Source organism: Gekko japonicus, unplaced genomic scaffold (assembly GCF_001447785.1).
Source record: "Gekko japonicus isolate JY-2015 unplaced genomic scaffold, Gekko_japonicus_V1.1 scaffold1601, whole genome shotgun sequence".
NCBI classification, from domain to species: domain Eukaryota; kingdom Metazoa; phylum Chordata; class Lepidosauria; order Squamata; family Gekkonidae; genus Gekko; species Gekko japonicus.
The window spans coordinates 321,004-344,921 of NW_015160258.1; the positions used below are offsets into that span (position 1 = coordinate 321,004).

Sequence of the window (23,918 nt, forward strand, 5' to 3'; positions counted from 1 at the left end):
CTGAGACTCCTTCGGGTAGTGAAAACCAGGGTCGTTGTCATGATTGTATCCTCCTCCTCCTCCTCCTCTGTCTTCCCCTTCTCCTCCTTCTCTTTCCTTATGTACCACAGTAAACTAAAAGGTTCTCAAGGGACAGAGTTAACGCTTGGATCCTTGAGATCCACTGCTGTTAAGCAACTACTAGGAGCACCTTTTCTAGTCTCAGGCAGGGGATTCTAGTCTCAGGCAAGGGAATTAAGTAGCTGGTGTGTTAATGAGTAGGCATGTACATGGGGAGAGTTGTAAACTATGTCCTCTTCCTCTTTGAGGCTTATGAATTGTTCTTCCTTGTCATTAGTTCCATTTTTGGTGTGATTTCTAAATATGGTAAGATACAAGTAGTGGGTATGTTTTGAAATTTTTAAAGGAATGAGCTTTAACTGCTTTTCAATTGCCAGCATATACTGAGTCAACCATATAATATAGTATCCAAACAGCCTGGCTCTGTGCACATTTACCTCAGAATAAATTCTGCTGTGATGCCCTGGGGTTTATTCTCAAGTAAATGTACACAGAATAAAGTGTGCAAGATAGAGGAAAAACCTTGGGAAGAAGAGTGTGATAGCACCATCTGCTTATTCTGCCTTCATCCTAGGTGTATCATAAACGCTTTTCATATGAGCTTCTAGGGAGGGTGAACTTGCATATGGGAGGGGGAAGTGGGATCCTGGTTGTAAGCTCCAGCCCAATGATGAGTGCTCATTAGATGCTATGTATGGAACCTACATATGTACAGCTTTTAACCAGCAATGCCCCCCCCTGCTTTTTCAGGCTTTCAGTAGCATGGAGGGGGCTGGTATATGCCTAGAGTTTGTTGGTGTAGTGGTTAAGTGCGTGGACTCTAATCTGGGAGAGGTTTATTCTCAAGTAAATGTACACAGAATAAAGTGTGCAAGATAGAGGAAAAACCCTGGGAAGAAGAGCGTGATAGCCTATTCTACCTTCATCCTAGGTGTATCATAAACGGTTTTCATATGAGCTTCTGGGGAGGGTGAACTGGGATATGGGAGGGGGAAGTGGGATCCTGGTTGTAAGCTCCAGCCCAATGATGAGTGCTCATTAGATGCTATGTATGGAACCTACATATGTACAGCTTTTAACCAGCAATGCCCCCCCCCTGCTTTTTCAGGCTTTCAGTAGCATGGAGGGGGCTGGTATATGCCTAGAGTTTGTTGGTGTAGTGGTTAAGTGCGTGGACTCTAATCTGGGAGAACCGGGTTTGATTCCCCACTCCTCCGCTTACACCTGGCTGGATGACCTTGGGCAAGCCGTAGTTCTGATAAGAGCTGTTCTTGAAAAAGAGCAGTTTCTGTCAGAGCTCTCTCAGCCCCACCTACCTCACAGGGTGTCTGTTGTGGGGAGCGGAAGGGAAAGGAGTTTGTAAGCTGCTCTGAGACACCTTTGGGTAGTGAAGGGCGGGGTATAAATCCAATCTCCTCCTTCTCCTCCTCCTCCTCCTCCTTCCTGTAGTTCCCCATTGTTATTTCATTTCCCCCAGAATGATGTGTGAATGATTCTCATGTCAGTACCAGGCCTTAAATTAGTTAATCAGAAAACCATTTTATTATATTTTTCCCTTTAGAAAGTCCTTTGAGTTTGAAGATGCTTCCAGCCTCCAGTCCTTGTATCCTCCCTCCCCCAATGAGAATGGTACTGAGAGCCAGCGCAAGTCTGGATCCAAGAGCACTTTAGAAGAGAATGCCTATGAAGACATCGTAGGTAAAGACTTGTTACAAAGCTTGAAAGAACTGCTTTATGCTGATCTGTTGTGGCCAGGCAGGGACTTGTTAAATGTGTGCCCTGTTACAAGAGCTCTTGGCTGCTGCCAGCAAGGAGCAGTTAAATGAAGGGTAAATGTACTGATGCGTCAGGGCAAACACATCATTCACAGACTGCAAGCAGGAGGTCTTGATTCCTTCAAACCTCATTGAGTTCTCTTATTGGAAACAGATTGCTCGGTCAGCCACCACTATGTTTTTCACAGACTAAGTCACTGTTTTTGAAGTCTTTGGCTGGGACCTACCATGGGTTTAGGATGCAGAAGGGAAAAAAAATAGACGCACAGTTTGCAGAACTATCAAGCAGCAGGGTTGCTTTTGTAGGAACTGTGTGGCTGGCATATATCTACGTAAAACTGTCCCAGAGTAGCTACCCTCTTCATCAGTCCCAACCACTTCCCTCAGCAGCTGTATATGACTTTGTCCCACACTTACATATTTCACTGTGCTGTTTCTGCAAAGAAAAGAAAATCTCTAACTCTGTTTATAAATGCTGTGTAAAGTTTATCTTAGTGTAACCACCAGTGTTCCCTCTAAGCTGAGTTGGTGTGAGCTAGCTCACAATTTTTTTAGCCTCCGGCTCACAGTTTTTTGCCTTAGCTCAGAAAGGATGGCTCCAGAGCAAACTAATTGATGCAGCAACCTAATGGCTCGCTCTCAACTTTAATGCCCATAGCTCACAAAGTAGGATTTTTGCTCACAAGACTCCACAGCTTAGAGGGAACATTGGTAACCACATACCACACAGGCTAAGAACAACGTTCTTAGGAACGAATGAAAAATAGTCACTTGGTGTATTAAGGATATGGCAGTTGGCACTGGCATACCAAATTTCCTTTACCTTCTGTGACTTTCTCGCAAATAGTATTTTGATCTCAAATTGTGTGCAACACCCATGAACAATTGGAAAGTACTTTGCTTTTTATCAAGCAGTCAGAATTGTTCTACATTGTATTGCATTTTTCACATTTGCTTTCCTGCATTGCCATTCCCCATGACCGTCCTTTTACTCCATCCATACCACCATGTAATAGAAAAAAATATTAACAAACAAAAAAGATGCTTTTCTTGTCTGTCCCAGTCCTGCTGGTTTGACAGTGTGGCTGGTGTGGCTTTATTTGCTTAAATAATGGCTAAATTAGCACATTTAAAGACTACCCCTCCCAATAAAATATGGTTGATAGCATTTAGTGTTCAGAATGCAAGATCAAAGGAAAGAATCATGGAGTTAATCAAATGTGCCTTTTCATTCTGTGTAAGCAAAACTTGAGAGCTGTGTTGTGTCTTGAATTACAAAACATTGTTATGGTAAGAATTATTCTCCTGGTTTAGTAGAAAACAGAAATGGATGGCTGCGAATGCAATGCCTCTTTGAGAAAAGGTAACTAGATGGGACTCCTAAAATATATGAGATGAGATAATCTTGCATGCCAGCTGTACGATACTTGGACCAAACAGGGTGGGTTTCCTTATTTCTCCCCCCCACCACCACCACCATGAACTGTTGAAGAGATGAATTTAAAATAATGAGATATAAGTGAAGATGTCTGATTAACCATGAATCTTACTGGGCGGTTATTAGTTATCAAAGAAGGTTGTTCTGAGGGTAAGAACGTAAGAAGACCCGTGCTGAATCACACCAGAAGCTCTTCTAATCCAGCATCCTGTTTCTAATATTGGGAAACTCATGTAAAAGGTCTGAAGGCTACTACCCTTAGCTTCAGATTAAAATGGGGGTAATTCTTTTCTTTTTTTTTACCAAAACAATTTTATTTATTGTAACACTTGAATACAGACAATTGTAACATTTGAATACAAACAGCAAATCGCTGGTTTTCTTCATATAAAACAAAGAATTACAATAATATCAGTAAATATAGGAATTACACTGAAAAACCTTGAAAGCCATATAATATTTAACCAAGCAATAACAATTTGTATTTAGCATCATAAATAGTTTTCCAGTCAAAATGATCAAAGGTAAGTTTTCCAATAATGGGGTACCATTTCCCTATGGGGTTGAAAAGTTCGCATTCATTTTGGTCTGCTGTGTTATATAGAAATGGTTTCATACAAAAAATAGTTCCAAATTTTATATAACCAAACATTTATAGATGGAGGACTACTATCTTTCCATTTCAGCGCTATAACATTTTTGGCAGCTGTTAATAAAATATTAATTAGTTGTTTTTGATTTGTTGTTATGCTATCATCAGGCCATAGGTTTAATAACATGACTTTAGGATCTAAAGGTATGTCTACACCTGTGAGGGATAGAATTCTAGCTTGTACTTCCGACCAAAACTTAAAAATGTGGGTAATTCTTGGAGAAAAAGCAATTACTAAGTAATTTGCCATTCATCCATCTGCTTCCTGCCGATAGGCTCATCAGGACTGAATACCAATTTAGAGCAGTGATTGTTCAGTTTAGGTCAGTAGGGCTCCTTCAGTGGTCTGCAGTCCAGGGGAAGTTTGGGGGAAGTGGCACATGCACTTGGCTTGGACACAGCTTGGTTTGGATGCAGCCAGCAGCATCTTGTGTCTTCTCCCACCACGCCATTAATGGGATACAAGTTGAAGCCACTTGGTCTAGGCTAGCAGTGGCATGAGTCTGGGAGGCGACAATGGACCTACACGATGTTCGTCATCTCCTCTTGCTCTGTTGGCAGCTAGGAACCAGCCAAGCTTTAGAGGCACACTGTAGGGCTCAGTTTGAGCCAGGCCAGTAGTAGAACTGGTCCAGAAGGCCACAGCTGTTGTCGGCTGTGCCCATTGCCTCCTCCTACCCCACCACTCTGAGGTAATAACTGAACCCCAGTGGTACTGCAAGTGCTGTAGGGGGTTCAGCTTGGGAACCAGCAGGTGGCAACCTGTGTCTGGGAGTAAGGACAGGCACAGACTGCCACTGTCACCTCCTCCTGGACTGCCACCAGCTGGAAGGAAGCTGAGATCAGTAGTGTTGCCGGTGCCGCAGGAGCTCTGCTTGGGCTAGGCTGGTAGAGGCAAAGTGGGGAAAGCAGCACAAGGAAAGCTGGGGAAAGCAGTAGGGTTGCCAGGTCCTACCTGGCTGCCGGTGGAGGGATCCTTGGTCCTCTCTGGGATCTTCTGCCCCATGTGCTGGTTCAGGGGGGTGAAACTCTAGTTTTGGTGCAGAACTCTATGGTTTGTAGCTGATTTTATCATAGAGTTTTGTTCAAAAACTAGAGCGTCAGCACGCAGTGTTGGCAATGTGATGATGTCACTTCTGGGTGATGTCATCATGTTGTCTTTTGGGCCAATAGGGAGTGGGATTTCCCCCCGCTAGCCCTGCTGGCTGGCAGTGGGGAACTGTCCCAAAAAAGCGGGGGTTCCCCTGCCCCCCGCGGGGGTCTGGCAACCCTAGAAAGCAGAGAAATGGTGGCCGTGGGTCGTTCCAGGCAAGAGAGTGCTCAGATCAGAGCAGGAAGCACAGACAGAATCTGGCAGTTTCTTGAACATGCTTTTAGGGCTTTTTTTAAAAAAGCTGTTTTTTAGTGACCGCAGCAGCCCAGAAATAACCTTAATGACATGACATGATCTTCTATTGTCAGGTCCCACAGCAAACAACGTAGTACACACTTGCAAGAAGGTTTTACTTTATTGAAGCCATGGAGCACTTGAACAGAAGTACTGTTCAGAATAACAATTACTCAGAGAGCTAGAAAGATTAAAGCAAGTTCATAATCATTACAGCCAATAAACATGGTTCCCGCGCGCACCCAAAGGGTTTCTTGCGCGCCTAAACCCTGGGAAAGCAACTGCTACTTTATTATAAATAATCATGCAATTCACACAGTCTCTACTAATTACAGACAAAGCAAAGCGCACTTGCTCTTCCTCCTCTGGCCTTGGCTAGATAACGTTACATCAAAGCATGGCTGGCGTATACTAAAAGGAATGCAAAGCAAGAGGGGAAATGTGCGCATGACGACCTGAGCGCATGTATGGGGGGGGGGAGGGAACAGCGTATAGAGAGTTAGGCAAACAAGAATAAACATTTGGCAGCTTGCTGACATCTATTTTTCATAGCATTGTGAAAAGCCCAGTTGTGGGCCTAAAGGTTGTAAGTGGCCCCTGACACCAAAGAGCTTTTTAAAGTGACTTAGGGTGTCTTGACTGGTTATACTGCATGCCACTGAGCAGCCTCATTTATTTAATTAGTTATAGATAGCATTTCAGCTAAAAATCCCCAAGCGGTAGTATTCAACAACTGTTAGTGTGGTCCTATTGAATGGTTACATTACGATCAACCTCATGAAATCACAGTTGAATTAATGCAGGGGGGGGAGAGTACAGAATAGATTAAGAAGTCAAGGTATATACATACTTTAAAAAAAATTAACATTAAAAAATGAAGTTTGACTTCATATCCAGAAGTGTTTTGTGATTTTTTAAAAGGCTGTAGGTTAAGTCTTGTGGATATGGAACTTCTCTGAAAGCCAGTCTGCACAAGATGATTTCCTATCACTAAAATGGGAAATAGATTCAGGTGGGGCAGCCTTGTTGGTCTGAAGCGGCAGAATAAAGTTTGAATCCAGTGGCACCTTTAAGACCAACAAAATTTTATTCAAGGTATAAGCTTTCATGTGCAAGCACGTTTGTATCTGAAGAAGTGAGCATGCCCATGAAACTAAACCTTTGTTGCTTAAAGGTGCCCCTGGACTCTAGATTTGTTGTACTGCTTCAGACCAACACGGCTGACCACCTGCATCCAACCCATATATTTCTATGAGAAATTTGGTAAATACTTGCACATGGTTAAGTTTTGGATCATCATTAAGTACTTTTAAGTGCTGTAATTAAAAAGGATATGTGAAATCAGTAAACAAGCTTATACCTCGAATAAAACTTTGTTGGTCTTAAAGATGCCACTGGACTCAAACTTTGTTAACATGGCAAATGTGTGTGAAGTTCACGTGTTTCTATTTTGAAGCATTTATGCACGGTGAGAACTTGCAGTGGTGGCATATGCATGGAGAAATGGATGTGTGCGTATTTTCACATGTTAAGGTGTACATGCTGAATAATGCTACTTTGCTGTAAGGGGGTAATGCGTGTCGGAATGCTGCTTTGTGTCCAGTTTTCTTGGCCAGGTTTCTTCCATTAAAAGAGGATACGTTAAGGTTAGAATTGGACAGTTTCAATGGAACTGGCTTTTTATGCAGGCCAGGAATTTTAAAATGCCCCGTCTAAAAACGCACTTATATTTCTTTTCTTCACTCTCCTAGCAAACTTCTTTGAGAGGAATGTGTTTGATTAAAATTCTTTCTTTCTCCTTAGAGGTCTATAAATAGTAAGCTTATAATTAGAAACTCAGTGATTTCTTGTTGGTCTGGAATCTATGGAACCATGGAGGCCTATTAAACACATGACTCCTGTGTGTATATTAGATTGTGTTTCCAACAGACATTTTTTTGGACATTTGTTTAAGCATAGGTTTACTATAGTTATATTGGAGCTAAAAGGCTTTTCTCCTTTTTTGGATGAAATTGTTATGTACTGTGGCTGGCTCATAGACAAAGACTGTACTAATTTGCTTTATTCACATATTTAGTGAATGGCAAACTTGTCAGGTTGCATGGTAGCAGGTAATGAGAATTAGTATTAGTGTATATAACCTTGTAACCACTGGGCTTTGGGAACTTTGCTTGTTTGCTTGCATTTTTGGAGAAACCTTTCTACAGGAGTGCCCAAGGCGACACGTAGACATAAAACAGAATAAAATCTTTCAAAGCAAAGTGAGCCAGTTTGGTGTAGTGGTGAAGTGCGCGGACTCTAATCTGGGAGAACCGGGTTTGATTTTCCCCACTCCTCCACTTGCCCCTGGCTGGATGAACTGGGCAAGCCATAATTCTGGCACAGCTGTTCTTGAAAAAGAGCAGTCTCTGTCAGAGTTCTCTCAGCCCCACCTACCTCACAGGGTGTCTGTTGTGGGGAGGGGAAGGGAAAGGAGTTTGTAAGCCGCTCTGAGACACCTTTGGGTAGTGAAGGGCGGGATGTAAATCCAATCTCTTCTTCTTCTTTTGTTTGCATTTCCCAATAACATCAGTCGTCTCTTGAATTATCACATACCATGCTATAAACTCATGCAAAGAAGAGCCTGTGAAATATCAGAGGGCTGTGGATGACCCCATTTTTATTGAAATAGAAACAAGTGGGTTGCTCAGGATGTTAGCCTTGCCTGTCTTGCCTGCCTTTGTCAAAGTGAACTATAAAAACCACATGTTTGTCTCAAAAGTAAGCCTAGGCTGAGACAGAGATGAAGAATCAGTGAGTCGTCTCCTCCACCAGCGTTTAGCAATCTGAATACTACAGGAGCTTTGGGGAAATATCACTGTATCTGTTTTAATAACAGAAATTGTAGACTGGAGCAGCCAGTGGAGCACACTGAACAAAAAACCTCCCAACGTGTAGTTCAGACGGAGCCTGTTTTGGCTGTCACATTTTATTGACAAAAAGAATGCTGATTTGTTTCTAAATTGACATACTCTGCTACTTAAAAAAAAATACTGACTTTTGATTTGTTTGCCATTATGTCTTTCTGCGACTTTTTTCTGCCAGTCACATATTCTACAACTTGTTTGATAAAGCTATTTCTTTTATTAGAAGGGGTTTTTTTAACCATAATGTTCCAGGCAGATAGAAAATGATTAAAAACAGATAATATAAATTTCTCATAAAAATCTAATAACTTCCCCCAAATAATCTAAAGCAACAGCAAAGTAAAATCACCTTCTTTATTCCCCAAGGCCCACCTAAGTAAAAAAGATTTGGCTTGGCAAAGGAATAATAAAAGAAAGGAAGCCATACAAGCGCTGTAGAGAAGAAGTTCCAGAGTCTGGAGAATTATTTTCCTGAGATTTTTAGCAATACTATGGCGGAGGAGAAAGAAGGGACTTGCAGTTGATTCACACATCACTGAGTCTGGATTATGCCTGCAGAGTGCAGGGAGAGGGGATTTAAGATTTTCTCCTCTACCATTTTTTCCAAACCGAAAAGGCCCCAGCGAGCTTCTGTTTGTTTTGTTGTGGAAGCTTGAATGCCATCGTTAGTACATGTAAATTTTTGCCAAAGAGCAGAATAGCACTTTCCTGGGACAATTTGAGGTCAGGGAAATCGATGGGGAGGGGAGCGAAAGGTTTGACTGCACTGGACCCTGAATTTGAATCCAGGCTGGGAATTAAGTACACAGCATGAAAATCTGGGTACATGTCTGACTGAAGGACCTTGTGGCAGTTCTAAGGAAATGTAAACCCTGTTCGTTCAAATGGTGCATAACTCTTTATGTGTAGAGGGGAGCAAGGTTGGGCCCCCAACATCGTAATGCACAGATAATTGTCTCCAGGAAACTGTATGTGCTTCAAGTGTATCAGTAATGCTGCAGGACACAGCGGTCCAAGCATGAATATATAGCATCTGGGGCTCCATGCAAATGTTTGTCTATACTTTTCACTGGGCTTTTCGGCACCACTGGTTTTCATCAGTGCATATCGCCAAATGCCTCAATTTTTATTTTAGTTTTTGCATGTGCTTCCCTCTGTTTAGTGCTTGCTTTGATATCTCCTTGCTTTTTCTCTGTGGTTTTTGGGAGCACTTTTACAGTGTTGTTTTTTTCAAGCCGTCTCCAAGTCATCTTTCACTCCACGTTCAAAATGCTCCAACCGCTTTCCCCCCCTCCACACCCTCTCCTCTCCTTTTTCACCCTTCCTCTCCTTTGCTTGTTGTTGTTGTTCAGTCGCACAGTCGAGTCCGACTCTTCATGACCCCATGGACCAGATCCCGCCAGGCCCTCCTGTCTTCCGCCGTCCTCTGAAGTTGGCTCAATTTCATGTTCGTTGCATCTATGACACTGTCTAACCATCTCATCCTTTGCCGTCCCCGTCTTCTTTGACCTTTCTCCTTTGCTGATCGCCATTTAATTTTTTAAAAAATGTGAGCACTAGCGACAAATTGCTAAATTAAACATTAGCATTAAAATGCTGAAGGTAACCACCTTGGATGGTGCAATGGGGGGTACTTTTGTGGGGGCAGTGGAGTTTCTATCCATCTACTGTGTGTTTTCCAAGTGTTTCATAAAGGACAATAAAGCAAGTTCAAGTGAACCAAAAAAATTAATACAAGCAATTTGCCTGTTTGTGTCACTGGATGCAAAAGTTTCTCTGCAACTGTATGGACTATAGTAGAGTACTCTGCCTCAAGTTTTCCCCTGCTTTCCACTCGCATTACATGTCCCTTAGACAAAAATCCAATATACTTAAACTAGTGATAGTGTGCAAAGGAAATTTACCATGTAAATGAAACGTGAAGATCAGAGCATCCCCCTTTTCATTAACAACTGAGTGCTAGGGATTTCCAGAGTGTTGTTGAATCATACGGTTGTTCAGCATAGTTTCATTGTGTGTGTGTGTGTGTGTGTGTTTATTCTTGTCCCATATTTTCCTTTTCCTATAGCAAATTGTGGCTCATAAAGTTTTGGGGGGCAACCGTTTTGGCTGTCTCTGGACGCCTACATCAAAATGGTGTTTGAGCCACATGGACATTCTGCCAGTTGCCGAACAGAGAATTTTCTTGTGGGTCATCTTAGGCCAATCACAGGGCGGTGTCTATGTAGCTGTCCAATAGAATTGTTCTGTTTGTGGGTGGGAACTTTGTGCTCTGCTCAGCACATCAACTCTAAAGGACTCTAAAAACAGAAAACCATGTGAAGTTACAAAGGAGGGCAGACAGTTGGTGCCACTGTGCAGCCGTGATAGAGCACTTGGGAATTATTATTATTTTTTTAAAAAACCCTTTGCTGCCTCCTACCACCATGTCACAAGTGATGTCCCCATTCCACTTAGGAAAAGTATGGTACTTTGTTATAAATAAATACACCAGATTTCAGAAAACAAAACATCTGGAGGAAAAAGAATGGTGCAAAACGCAAGCACAGAATCTGAACTTTAGATAAGCATATGGAGCAGAGGTCCATCAGTGGCTTTTAGCCACAAGGTATAGATAGGGACTCTGGGGCAAGTGATGCTCTGACATCTTGGTGCTTGGGGGGGGTCAACAATGGGAGGGCTTCTAATGTCCTGGCCCCACTGGTGGACCTCCTGATGGCACTGGTATTTCTGGCCACTGTGTGATACAGAGTGTTGGACTGGATGGGCCTTTGGCCTGATCCAACATTGGCATCTCTTATGTTCTTATGTAACCCAAGCTTCACAACTCAACTTCTGTGAAAATCTGGGGTAGGCAGTGCATGCAGAAAAGCCCACTGTCTAGGGGCAGGGCCATTGGGCATGCTCCTACTTCCCTGATTGCCCATACTACTCTGAATGGCTGACAGAATGTTCAGACCTAGGTCATTTGTATGTTAGTGACTACTGAGGATGCAACCCACTACTCTGGGTTTTGCTTTGAAAAGCCAGTTTGGTGTAGTGGTTAAGTGTGCGGACTCTAATCTGGGAGAACCGGGTTTGATTCCCCACTCCTCCACTGGCACCTGCTGATATGACCTTGGGTCAGTCACAAGCTCTGGCACAGCTGTCCTTGAAAAGGAGCAGTTTCTGTCAGAGTTCTCTCAGCCCCACCCACCTCACAGGGTGTCTGTTGCGGGGAGGGGAAGGGAAAGGAGTTTGTAAGCCACTCTGAGACTCCAAGTGAAGGGCGGGGTATAAATCCAATCTCTTCTCTTCATCCTTAGATATATGGATTTTACTCAGAAGTTGTTCTTAAGAATGTCGTTTCTTCTTCTTTCAGCCCACAAACGAAAAGTCCAGGGCCCCAGCCGCTTCCCGTCTCCACGTCACTGTCAGTTCCATTCTGTCAGTCAGGACTGGGAACTTCTGACAGCGGTGCAGATGGCTCTGCTCTGTCCTCAGCCTCACACCTGCTTTAGGGAACCTTCTTTGGGTTGTCTAGAAAATGCCTCTAAACTCGTATATTTATCTGGTTGCAAATCTGTTCTTTTAAGGGCAGACTCACTGAAGAAATGCTTTCTTCAGATAAATTCCTGCTTCCAAAGTGGAAAGGAAATAGCTACTTCATTTAAAGATATGAGTTACGCAGTTTTCCTTCGTTCCATTTTTCACTCTTAACTCACTTCATTCTTGGCTTGCTCTGACTTGGCCTCCCCTGTGCCACACTTGACAGCTAGCGTGACAGTACAGTCTGTGCTGCATCACGACGCAGAGGAGCTGGCTCCATTTCCCAGCCTTCAGTGCGCAAGGGAGAACTGTGGCCATCACGAACAACTCATCAGGGCTTTAGCTCTCCAGCACCACATTATGCATGATTTTTCCACAGTGAGCTGATCATTTTACCGTAACTTTCTTTTGTTCTTCCTTTAGACATGTTGTTGCCCCTCACTGCCAACAAAACCATTCTGTAGATAAATGTACGGGAAGATGTACCATTCATTAGTGCAACTGTGTCATATTCAGGAATCCGGGAAACGAGTAAGCCAAAAATAATTTCTGAAGAGAGTTGACCTCCACTAGGGTGTGTGATAAGAATTTTTCTTCTGTTGTTAAACACGGAGTTTAAGAGATCTTCTCTTGATTACCAATACAGCAGATCGTAATAGTCAGGGAGACTAGATGGAGGAAGTGTTGAGAAAGGTTAGGCAAATGCAGCTATTCAAGAACAAGCAGTATATTTTGATATTGAGTCCCCAAATTCTCACTGTGCCCCGTTGTTAGCCGCCCTGAGCCAATACAGCAGATTGTAATAGTCAGGGAGACTAGATGGAGGAAGTGTTCAGAAATGTTAGGAAAATGCAGCTATTCAAGAACAAGCAGTATATTTTGATGCCGAGTCCCCAAATTCTCATAGTCCCCAAACTCAGTCCCCAAATTCTCACTGTGCCCCGTTGATAGCCGCCCTGAGCCTTCGGGGAGGGCGGGATATAAATCCATAAATAAATAAATAAATAAATATTCCACATCAGTCCGCCCCTCGAAGAAGAGTCCTGCAGTTTCTTCTTCTCAGTTCCATTTTTCTCTTTTAAATCACTTTGTTGTTGGTTTGCTTAGACTCTCATAGCTGTGAACTAAGGTTCAGGTCTTCTCATTATTAGCACGTGTACACTGTGATTCATATTCTCGAACACTCAGTTTAATGACCTGTAAAAATCGATAAGCAGAAGACAAAAAGTTGGTAGTCTTTAATGGTGCTTCGGAAGTACGAGTCATTTGCCTGCTTTGTCTGTCATTAGCAGAGATCCCATTTTATAATGTTTGTAAACAGGGATGGACTGGCCCTTTAATTTACAGGTCCCAGTGAGACACTGCTTTGGAGGGCCACTGGTGGCCAGGAGCATGCTCAGCCATCATTGAAGTGGCCAGACTCACCCAGGGCCCTGTTTGCGGTGCCGCAGGGAGGGGGGAGTGAGGGCAGCCATGGTGGTTCTTGCTGGGAAGAGGGGGAATCCCGGCAGTGAGTACAGGAAGCTTGTGCCCACCTGACCCGGCACCAGCCCTATTAGTGGGCCCTGGGTGTTGTGGGGTGGGGGCACCTTGCCTGCTACTAAAGGCACCATGCTGCCCCTGCTCGCCATCTTTTCTGTGTCTCATACAGGGACTGTTCTATTCGAGACGGCATTTACCTTGGTGGTTGTTTTTAGAGGAAGAAGTAGAAGAGATTGGATTTATACCCCGCCCTTCACTTGGAGTCTCAGAGCGGCTTACAAACTCCTTTCCCTTCCCCTCCCCACAAACTCCTTCCCCTTCCCCTCCCCACACTTTTAGGGGGCACTGATGGTTCTCTGAGGTTTAAAACTGACCAGCAGGTGCATAGGGCTCACCTGAAGCTGGGTACTTTGGCAGAGTGAGGTCCATGCCCAGTGCAGGCTACAGATGTGTTCCTAGCAGGGATGGTTCTCCACTTACAAGGTATCAATTTGCTGAGGTCTTGAGGTTGGGCATTGTAGCCCTGGGGACCCCCCGTCTTGTGGGTCTGGCCCTCATTTCTTTTGGTTCGGGGTGGCAAACACAGCTGCCAACTTGGGGCTACAGCCATCACCCATCTAAGTGGCATGCAGGGCTTACATTGGGCTGCACAGGAGCAGCTGAATGTTAACAATGCCTTATTGAGTTCCAGGGCAGCAGCAAAAGTTGGTATGGAACTGCAGTTGCTACTGTGGTGACCTTGGCCTGGAACAGGCTCTGCAAGTCCCGGGTTCACCGGTGAGACTCCTTGGCAGCTGACTGTTAACTATGCCTTATTCAGTTACAGGGGGGCACCAGAAGTTGGTGCAGAGCTCCAGGGTGGAAGTGAAACTTGGTGTGGAATTCCAGGGAGGAAACTAAAGTTGGTGTCGATCTGTGGTTGCTATAGGAGTCGCTTCGGCCTGGAAGGGGCACTGCAAATCCTGGGTGTGCTGCTGACAGCTAGGCAGCTGACTGTGGTGATCTTGGCCTAGAATGGGTGCACTGTTCCAGGGAGGCAGTGAAGTTGGCATGGCTATGTGATCACTGTGCGGCGTGGAAGGGGTGCTGCAGATCCCGAATGCTCTAGTGAGATTGCGGGGCAACCTGAGTGGTCGCATAGGCTGTGACTTGGCGCACCAGACTGAGGTAGATTGGAGGACACTGCTGGTAGAGCTCCTGACTGCGACCATCCTCTGGTCAGATAGGCTGGAGCTGGGCTTTTGGTGAAGGGCCAGCTGACCGATAGGCTGCAGAGGAGTGTGGAGGCCATGGGAGGCCTCAGACATTTGACTATGCCTGGATGCCAGTTGGGTTCATTTAGCTGACTAGGGTATGGATGTTTGGGTACAAAACATTAGGCGGGAGCCGGGCATCTGAGGCCCGGCTCTTGTGGCAGTATCAGCATGGGGCTAGATCCATTATGAGGAAAGCCGGCCTGTGTGCCCATTTTCCTAAGTTTGGGGATCCCCGTAAGGGATCGTGGTTTGAAGGTTAAGTAGTACCCCCAGCCCAGGGGCACAGCCGGGGATTACCCTCACACTCAGGTGGCAGGGGAGACCACGTCAGGGCATCCGCCCTTGTGGGAGCCAATGACCTGTCGCCCCAAGGTTTCCAGTGGATCATTGATTGGCAGGTGGGTCAGTCGGTGAACTGGATTCGGTACTCCATGCTGTGCCAATGCGTAGTACAGCTGTAACCAATAAAATTGTGGCCAATTTTATTCCACATTTGTCTGAAAACTTTGTGTGTGTGTATTATTTCAACTGAAGTGTAAACGGGGTTAGTATTTAGTTGGGTATAGAGGGGCTGGTTGCCTTTGTCCCCCATCTCACCCCTCCCCTTGGCGCAAGGGTCACAAGCAGTCCTTGCAGCATTGCCACCACCACAGGGGCACATCATATAGTGTACAGGTGAGAACAGTCTGTGGACAATTCTTGTTCACTATTTCTGTACCACTAATGTATTTTATGTCGTGATTGGGGAAGACCAAGTGATATCAGCTCATACATCTTGATCAGAATTGAAACTGCACAATATTTGCATTAAATTTTATAATTTTGTAATAAAGTTCTTTGCAATTCTAAGCTGACTATTATGGGGAGACTATTCCAAAACTACTAACTATAGAACATAAGGTTTTTCCATTATGCCCCTTGTCATTTTTTCCCCTCTCTGTGCCACCATTTTTTGTTGTTACCATACATTAATCCTGAACAGGAGTTCCAGGGAACTCAAAAACCTTGCTCATTGACTTATGACGTTTTGGTTGATACTAATAAAAGGTATGAGACTGCTGTTGCTTTTGGATTCTTTGCACCTGTTATACTTTGGATTTCTCCTTCTTCCAAGCTGATCTTGCAACCCCAGTCCATAGCTATTATTATTTTTATTTTGTGCTGACTTTTCAGGGTGTTGCTGTAGTTTCCGAGTGATACTCTGCAAATGCAGTATTTGCATTCAAACATTTTTGCTGAATAGGCAAATGCGTCCCTTGCTTGCACTCCATTTAAGCTGGGAGGTGCCTCGTCTCCAATGGCTGCAAGTTACAGTGCTACAGTACAGTCTATACAATTACATTCCATGCTCCTGAGATAACGATCGAGGACTGCCAGAGGAAACATTTTCTAGATGCAGCAGCTGTCTAGCCTGTGCAGTGAAAATGAAAACAGTTCTAAAAGATTGGTTTTATGTGTAGTACTTTCCAAGGCATTGCGTTTAAGTACTAAAGAAATAGCTTATAATGACGAAGTTAATTTTTTTTAATTATAAGATGTTCCTATGAATTTTTGTCCTCAAAAATTATACAATGAATGAAGGGGTTTTTTTTAGTCCTAATTCTGTCCCTCCTCCATGGATGCTTCGGGCTTAATGACATGGTATGTTTTCATCACCTCTTTCTCATGTCTGTGCAATCAGATGTGTGTGGCAAAAACTGAATTCCTGGGTATACATAAGGCAACTTGGATTGGAACTGCAGTGTGTAGGGAGAGGGGGCTTTAATCTTCTCCCCTACCCCACTTTCCTGACCTGAAACAGTGCGGGGGGGGGGGGCTATTTGCCCCACTGGGGAAACCACATAAACTGATGGGCTGGATGCAAGTTTCTTTGAAGAGGAAAACAGTGGTTCCCTGGGAGCATTTCAGATTGGGAAAACAGTTTTAAGTGACACCCCCTGCCTCATCTCATGTGCTTTATGCATACGTTAGGCACACTTGCTGAAAACTCTGGGTACTTTATCACATACCGTGCCATCCTAAGTAGAGTCAACAGGCTTATAAAGACATAACTCTGTTTAGGATTCTACTGATAGTGTACAAATACACTGCTTCTGACCCCTGCCATAACTGGCACATGTTCAACATGATTCGTATCATCAAACACACAAAAATACTTTATGTCAGAAACAATTGCCAGAAGTGTGGCATTTTCTGCAGCAAAACCTGTAAGGTGTAGAAGACATGTCTGTGTCTTTAAACACACACGCACGCGCACACAGAAACCCTGATGACTGGGGATCCCTTTCATGAACTTTTAAAGATGTGGTTATGTTGATCACTCATTATGGGTTTGCTGCAGGAAACACTGAGGAACCCATGACAATAATGCATTCAGTGTTTAAAAGGTAAAGGTTCCCTTGCTCGAAAGCCAGTCGAATCCGACTCTAGGATTGCGGTGCTCATCTCTGTTTCCGAGCCAAAGAGCCAGCGCTGTCCGAAGACGTTTCCGTGGTCATGTGGCCGGCATGACTAAGCACCAAGGTGCACGGAACGCTGTTACCTTCCCACCGAAGTGATACCTATTCATCTACTTGCAATTTCTTGCTTTCGAACTGCTAGGTTGGCAGGAGCTGGAACTAGAGACGGGAGCTCACTCCGTCATGCGGCACACTTGGGTCTCGAACTGCTGAACTACTGACCTTCCACAGCCTGCAGTTCAGCGTCTTAACCACTTGAGCCACCGCAGCTCCGATTCAGTGTTTACTTTCCTTAAACCCTGGTTGTGCTTTGTACAAATTTGGATGTGGTTCCTTGTTTCAGATTGTTCCACAGCAACACATCTAGGTTAAGATAATATCTTTGTTTGGGCTCTTTTTAGGGATGGTTAATGCCTTCAGTAATTAGGGTTTCTTCAAATCCCACCCATTCTGTCAGTCTGTTCCTACCACACCTTCACTTTTTTTGCCAGCCATTCAAAGCTCCTTCTACACGTTCTACCTTAGCAACATCAATGAAAGCTCCTCGTATCAGCCCAGATAGCTAAATAGGATCTCCATGTTCAGCGGTGGTGTACTTTTGAATACCAAAATGCCTGAGACAACCAACAGGATATTGTTGTTGCCTTTCTTTTTGCCCTGCATATAAGCTTCTCAGAGATTTGGCTGGTCAATGTTAGAAATAGATTGCTAGGAGAGAGAAAGAAGGTACTTGTGGTTCGAGACCAAAAACTAAGACGAGGCAGGGTTTAGGCTCAATCTGATTCTCAGACATCAAAATCTTTAAGTAATTTCTTCTTGTGAGCCACCCTGAGGCCACTTGTGGGATGGAGCAGGATCTATAAGCTGAATAACATAACATCATACACACAAGCAGCATTCCTTTCTCTCTCTTGGATTCACAAGAATCACCATTGGCCCCTGTAACGATTCCTTGTTTATGGGTGTGTGTCTCTTTAAAAGTTTGGTTGCATGTGATAGTCTAGAGTGCTTGAAGAGGCAAGTGTGGTGTGATTGGTGATTGACAGAGGGGGAGGGGTTTTGGAAGTGATTCTGAGTGGATGAATATTTATGTCTGTCAGGAGTGACTGTTAGGGGTTTTGACAGTTGATAAAGACAGTTGATAAGTTAGTTCGTTCTGAGGTCTGAGAGAGAGAAGCAGTTTGGTGTGTGCTTAAGAGTTAGTTCTGTATATGAAGAAAAGTTGAATGTATGTGAAACAAAAAAGTAAAGTTAAAGATGAAAATAAAAAGTCTGAGTGACAGGCTAAAGTGAAACAGTAAACGTATATGGTCTTAAGGAAAAAAAGTGTTACAAAGTTACATGCCAAGATCCCTGACAGTGAAGGGAAAAGTGTGTGAGATACCAAAGCAATTGTTTAGTATTTACCCATTCCTAGTTACAGTGTTTTACCATATTATTTACGAATATATCAATAAAACTACTTTTATTTAAGATACCAGTTCTGAAAGAAATACTTCCCAGGACCACATTAGAACCTAGAAAGCCTAACAACCGACCTACCTACCCAGTGATAGAAATATTATAGTATAAAGGTTTGGAAAGCCTTAAATTTCCTGGTGGCAGCCGGATATACACAGTAAAACAAAACATAAAGAACACTTTAAAGGGAAACCTGACCTCCCCAGATAAGGGGTCATCACAGCCCCGTAGACAAAAAGCTGGACTTTGAAAAACTGAGCTGAAATCCAGTTGACCGTGGGTTTGCTTTGTGGTTTCGGGCTTCAGTTGTATTTCTTGCTAATTTCCCCATTTTTTTTTTTTTAAAGGCAATAATAGTGACCTAGCACATAGGGATGCTTTCAGGACAAATGAGATGCGTGAAGGAAGTGTAACTCTGTTTCCGTCCTTCTGGGACATCTGTTTGACTGCTATTGAATACTGGATGTTGTGGACTATATGGACTCTTGGTTTGATTCAGCAGGGCTTTTCTTACATTATGATGATATGCCAGTGTTCCCTCTAAGCTGAGTTAGTGTGAGCTAGCTCACAGTTGTTTAGCCTCCAGCTCACACTTTTTTGCCTCAGCTCGGGAAGGAGGGCTCCAGGGCAAACTGATTTGTGTTCTACCATATTATTTACGAATATATCAATAAAACTACTTTTATTTAAGATACCAGTTCTGAAAGAAATACTTCCCAGGACCACATTAGAACCTAGAAAGCCTAACAACCGACCTACCTACCCAGTGATAGAAATATTATAGTATAAAGGTTTGGAAAGCCTTAAATTTCCTGGTGGCAGCCGGATATACACAGTAAAACAAAACATAAAGAACACTTTAAAGGGAAACCTGACCTCCCCAGATAAGGGGTCATCACAGCCCCGTAGACAAAAAGCTGGACTTTGAAAAACTGAGCTGAAATCCAGTTGACCGTGGGTTTGCTTTGTGGTTTCGGGCTTCAGTTGTATTTCTTGCTAATTTCCCCATTATTTTTTTTAAAAGGCAATAATAGTGACCTAGCACATAGGGATGCTTTCAGGACAAATGAGATGCGTGAAGGAAGTGTAACTCTGTTTCCGTCCTTCTGGGACATCTGTTTGACTGCTATTGAATACTGGATGTTGTGGACTATATGGACTCTTGGTTTGATTCAGCAGGGCTTTTCTTACATTATGATGATATGCCAGTGTTCCCTCTAAGCTGAGTTAGTGTGAGCTAGCTCACAGTTGTTTAGCCTCCAGCTCACACTTTTTTGCCTCAGCTCGGGAAGGAGGGCTCCAGGGCAAACTGATTTCTGCAGTAGCCAAATGGCTCGCTCACAACTTTAATGCCAGTAGCTCACAAAGTAGAATTTTTGCTCACAAGACTCCACAGCTTAAGGGGAGCATTGGATGATGCCATGTTGTACAGGGTTTTTTAATAGAACAAAATTGGAGTTCAGAGGCACTTTCAGGATCATTCAAGATTATTCCAGGTATAAGCTTTCGTGTGTACATATGCTTCTTCAGATACATTGAAATGGAAGTTACCAGTCCATACATATAGTTTAAAAGAATGACATTTCTGAACTTCTGAATTAGATTTAATTAACACCTCTATGTTCAGGAAAATATTTGGTCTTTTGGAAGCTAAGCAAGGCAGTCTCCAAAGTTATAGATTTCCAAATGTTTTAGATTCGGCACGCCTGTTAGCAGAGTCCTCTTTTGCACTTTCTTTTTTTTTAATTGACTTTCAAACTTCTCAAATATTATCAACTATGAGTGATCTCATTTCTGTCTACATATGCAGAGCATTAAGTTTTTAAAAGATAAACATGAGTAAGTGTTTCTTTAGAGGTCCCAAATATTTGTAGAAATTAAAGAGAGAAAGCAACAAGAATGTGGTTTAAAGTGACCGAGGCAGGTAAATGGCAGCCTTATCTTGTCCTCATCGTGAATATTGTATTTTTTTTCTTTTGCATAAAATACATTTCATCCTTTACCTTCTGGGCATTAGGGTGGCAGAGCTGAGATAACAGTAAAAGATAATAGCAAGTGGGCTATAGTCTTGTGAGAAGAGGCCAGTACTATTCCTTTTACTGTGGGAGAGACTGATTCAGCAAGTTGTCTGGTTCTCCTTAAAGTAGTTGCATTTTTGTTGGGCTTTTTACAAGCACTGAATACAGAACTGTAGAGGCAGTCTCGTAAAACCTCTACGTTAAAAAAGAAGCTTTGTCTTTCGTAGCCAAAATCTACTCCAAGTATTTCCAGCTGCAGTTAGAAGAAGGATGAGTCACACTGGAAACGAAGATTTTCTACAGGCGTTTCACTTGGTTCACGTGATTTTATAAAAAACATTCCTATCTGTTTTTTTTTTCCTTAACAAAAATTGCAAAGGAGATTCACCCAAGGAAAATCCGTACGAGGATGTGGAGCTAAAAGGCCGTCATGCAGGCCGAAAATCCCAGCAGTTGTCTGAGAGTTCCCTAGATTCTTTGCACAGGATGTGGACTCCGCAGGACAGGAAGTATACAACACCTCCACAGGTAACACAGCATGTCTTAATGTGCAAGGCTCTGTTCAGTGTATATACGAAAAAGCAAAATATTTCATTTTTTTACTCCCATAAAAGTACCAGGCAAAGGAGCCCAGCTACAAAAGTAACTGTAAAATAACTGGGAAAGGTGATATGGAAAGAAGGTAAATCCTTTTTAAAATATGTACGGTAAACAGCCACAATTCACATGCCGTTTTGTTTTATTTTCTATAAATGTCCATTGTTCCTTAAATTCTGCTGTGACATTATTGCATTTAATGTATCAGCAACTCTTTAGAACTGTTTGCTGTTAACTTAATTGAATCAGTTACCATTCTTTAGTAGAGGGTAGTCTGACCTTGCAAGTTTCTTTATTCTCTTTTCATTAAATATTATGCAGGATACTCAAATATTTACTTCAATTATGGTGCTAAAAATGTCAGAAATTAAATATATAATAGGTCATTAGCTCGGAAAATGATATGACACAGGAAGATTTTCCTTAGCTAGCTTATTTTTTTTATTTTCCAAACCCATTTTGCTACTTAGAAGGAGGAGGAGGAGAGGAGATTGGATTTATACCCCGTCCTTCACTACCCAAAGGAGTCTCAGAGCGGTTTACAAACTCCTTTCCCTTCCCCTCCCCACAACAGACACCCTGTGAGGTGGGTGGGGCTGAGAGAACTCTTGACAGAAACTGCTCTTTTTCAGGACAGCTGTGCCAGAGCTTGTGACTGACCCAAGGTCACATCAGCAGGTGCAAGTGGAGGGGTGGGGGAATCAAACCCGGTTCTGCCAGATTAGAGTCCGCGCACTTAACCACTACACCAAACTGGCTTATTTAAGTTTTGTTTTGAGTATTGATTAAGTTTTGATTATTTAAGTTTTGTTTGGAGTATATCTCCCCCAGTTCCTGAGATGTCTCTTAGGAACTCAAATTATATCTCAGTCCCCTTTGATTTAAGCATGTTTACCTAGAAGTAGCCCACTGGTTTCTATGTAACTCTGTTCTAGGCAAATGTCATTAAAATGAGAAGTGCTATAATATAAATCGGCCCTGACCTAGATGTCCCAGGCTAGCCTGATCTTTTCCCACCTTGGAAGCGAAGCAGGGTCAGTTCTGGTTAGTATTTGTATGGGAGACCACTAAGGAAGTCCAGGGTAGTGATGTGGAGGCAGGCAATGGCAAACTGCCTCTGAAGCACTCTTGCCTTGAAAACCTTACGGGTGGCCATAAGTCATCTGTGACCTGATGTCGTTTTCCACCACCACCGTCCAAATCACAGTACTGGGGGGAAAGGATGTAAAGGTATGAAATATTTTTACATATTAATGTCATTGAAAAATCCTGAAATACAAGGGCCCCTGCCACACGGCAGGAAAAACACTGGCCAAAGTGCGGCTTTTAAAAGCTGCATTAAAATAGAGACGCCGCGGCGGGATCCCATGGATCCCCTGAGCCGCGGCGCGTTGCTCCCCGGCACGATCAGATGCCGGGGAGGAAGAGACGATCGGGAGGGGGAAGTTGCTGAACTGCGCATGTGCAAGCATGCGCAGTTCGGCCGGGGGCCGGGGATGCGCCGGCGGAAGGACGCGCCGGTGATCCCACGGCCGGCATTGATGCGGCCTTTTTTGCTGCAGGGTTTGGACGGAAGGGGCAGATCGGGAACGGGCGCGGCACGCTTCCCAGATGTTGCTGTGGGATTACACCCGTTTGCTGCACCCCCGATCCGTCCCTCTCCCGGCCCAAAACCACTCGTGTGACCGGGGCCAAGGAACATCAGTTTTGCTTTGAGTTAGTATTCATTTGCAAATTGTGCTTCTTTGTATTTTTTAAAAAAAGGATTATTTAAGTTTTGTTTGGAGTACATCTCCCCCAGTTGTTGAGATGTCTCGTAGGAACTCAAATTATTTTAGATTCAGGATATTCTGTTTTAGTGTGTGTGTCAGAAGTTTATACTGGAAGACCCATTGAGCTCTTGCCATCTTTGGGAGTCTAGGATCTGTATTTGGTCTGAGGCAAGCAATAATTGCAAGTGGATGAACTAAACCGTCATAAAAGGCAATATTTTTATTCCACATAGAGACATAAAGATTTAGACATACAGCCTTTTTGCATAGTCTTGTTTTCCGTGCAACCAAGGACACTTTATTCTAAAAGTTTTGACACACCTCCTAGCTAGTAAGTGGATACTGTTAGTAATCTGCAGATTATTAAAATATAATATATACTAAAAGCAAAATCAATATGATTATTTAAAGGCACAGAATAAGCAAAAGTGGTAAGAAAGACCAACCGGCACACCTGAAAATTATAGCTATTAGCGAATTGCAAGTGCTTTCCTAAATAGCACAGTTCTGACTCGTTTTCTTTCTTCAAGCTAGTCAGTCTGGCTTCCGTAAGTAAGGAATTCCTTAAGGAGGGTATCACTGCTGACAATATCCAGTTCCTACTAACTGCTTGCCTGTCCTCAAATAGCAGGGACATTTGGGACAGACCCTAATTTTGAATTTTAAAGCACACAAGTATGCATTTGTCTCATGGTGTTAACAGTCCTTTTAGCTTTCCCAAGGTAGCACTTTTGTTGAGAGGCTATTGTATTTTCCAAATGCTCAAAATACAGCTTTTGTATGTGGGGAAAATGCAGTGCTTCTCTCTTTGCAAACTTGTCAGGTTGCTTTTCACATGAGGACACTATGTAGGATTGACAGTCAGTGGGAGACTGGGGGTGGGGACACAGCGGGGGCTATAGTTTACCATAGAGCTTACCATAGAGTTTCTGCTGACTCCTGGAGCAGCATGACATCACTTCCATATTTGCCCTGGAAATGTTACGTTGCCAATGCAACCATGAATTTTACAATGAACCATGATTTTTACACTGGCCTACCAAGCCGTAGCAAGGGTCAGGTGCTGCTGTTGGGAGACCTGGCAGTCGTAAACAGTACTGCAAGACTCAGCCATCCTTTTTCCAAAA

At 43.4% G+C, this 23,918-nt stretch overlaps 1 protein-coding gene across 2 annotated transcripts in view; it reads left to right on the top strand.

Moving 5' to 3' along the window:
• Positions 1–23,918, top strand: part of ST5 (suppression of tumorigenicity 5) — a 186,772-nt gene that overhangs the window by 80,845 nt on the left and 82,009 nt on the right. For both annotated transcript variants that reach the window (XM_015414621.1, XM_015414613.1), the window contains exons 4-5: positions 1,622–1,758; positions 20,802–20,950. In XM_015414621.1, the coding sequence (XP_015270107.1) occupies positions 1,622–1,758; positions 20,802–20,950 (286 nt within the window). The remainder of the gene's footprint in view (positions 1–1,621; positions 1,759–20,801; positions 20,951–23,918) is intronic.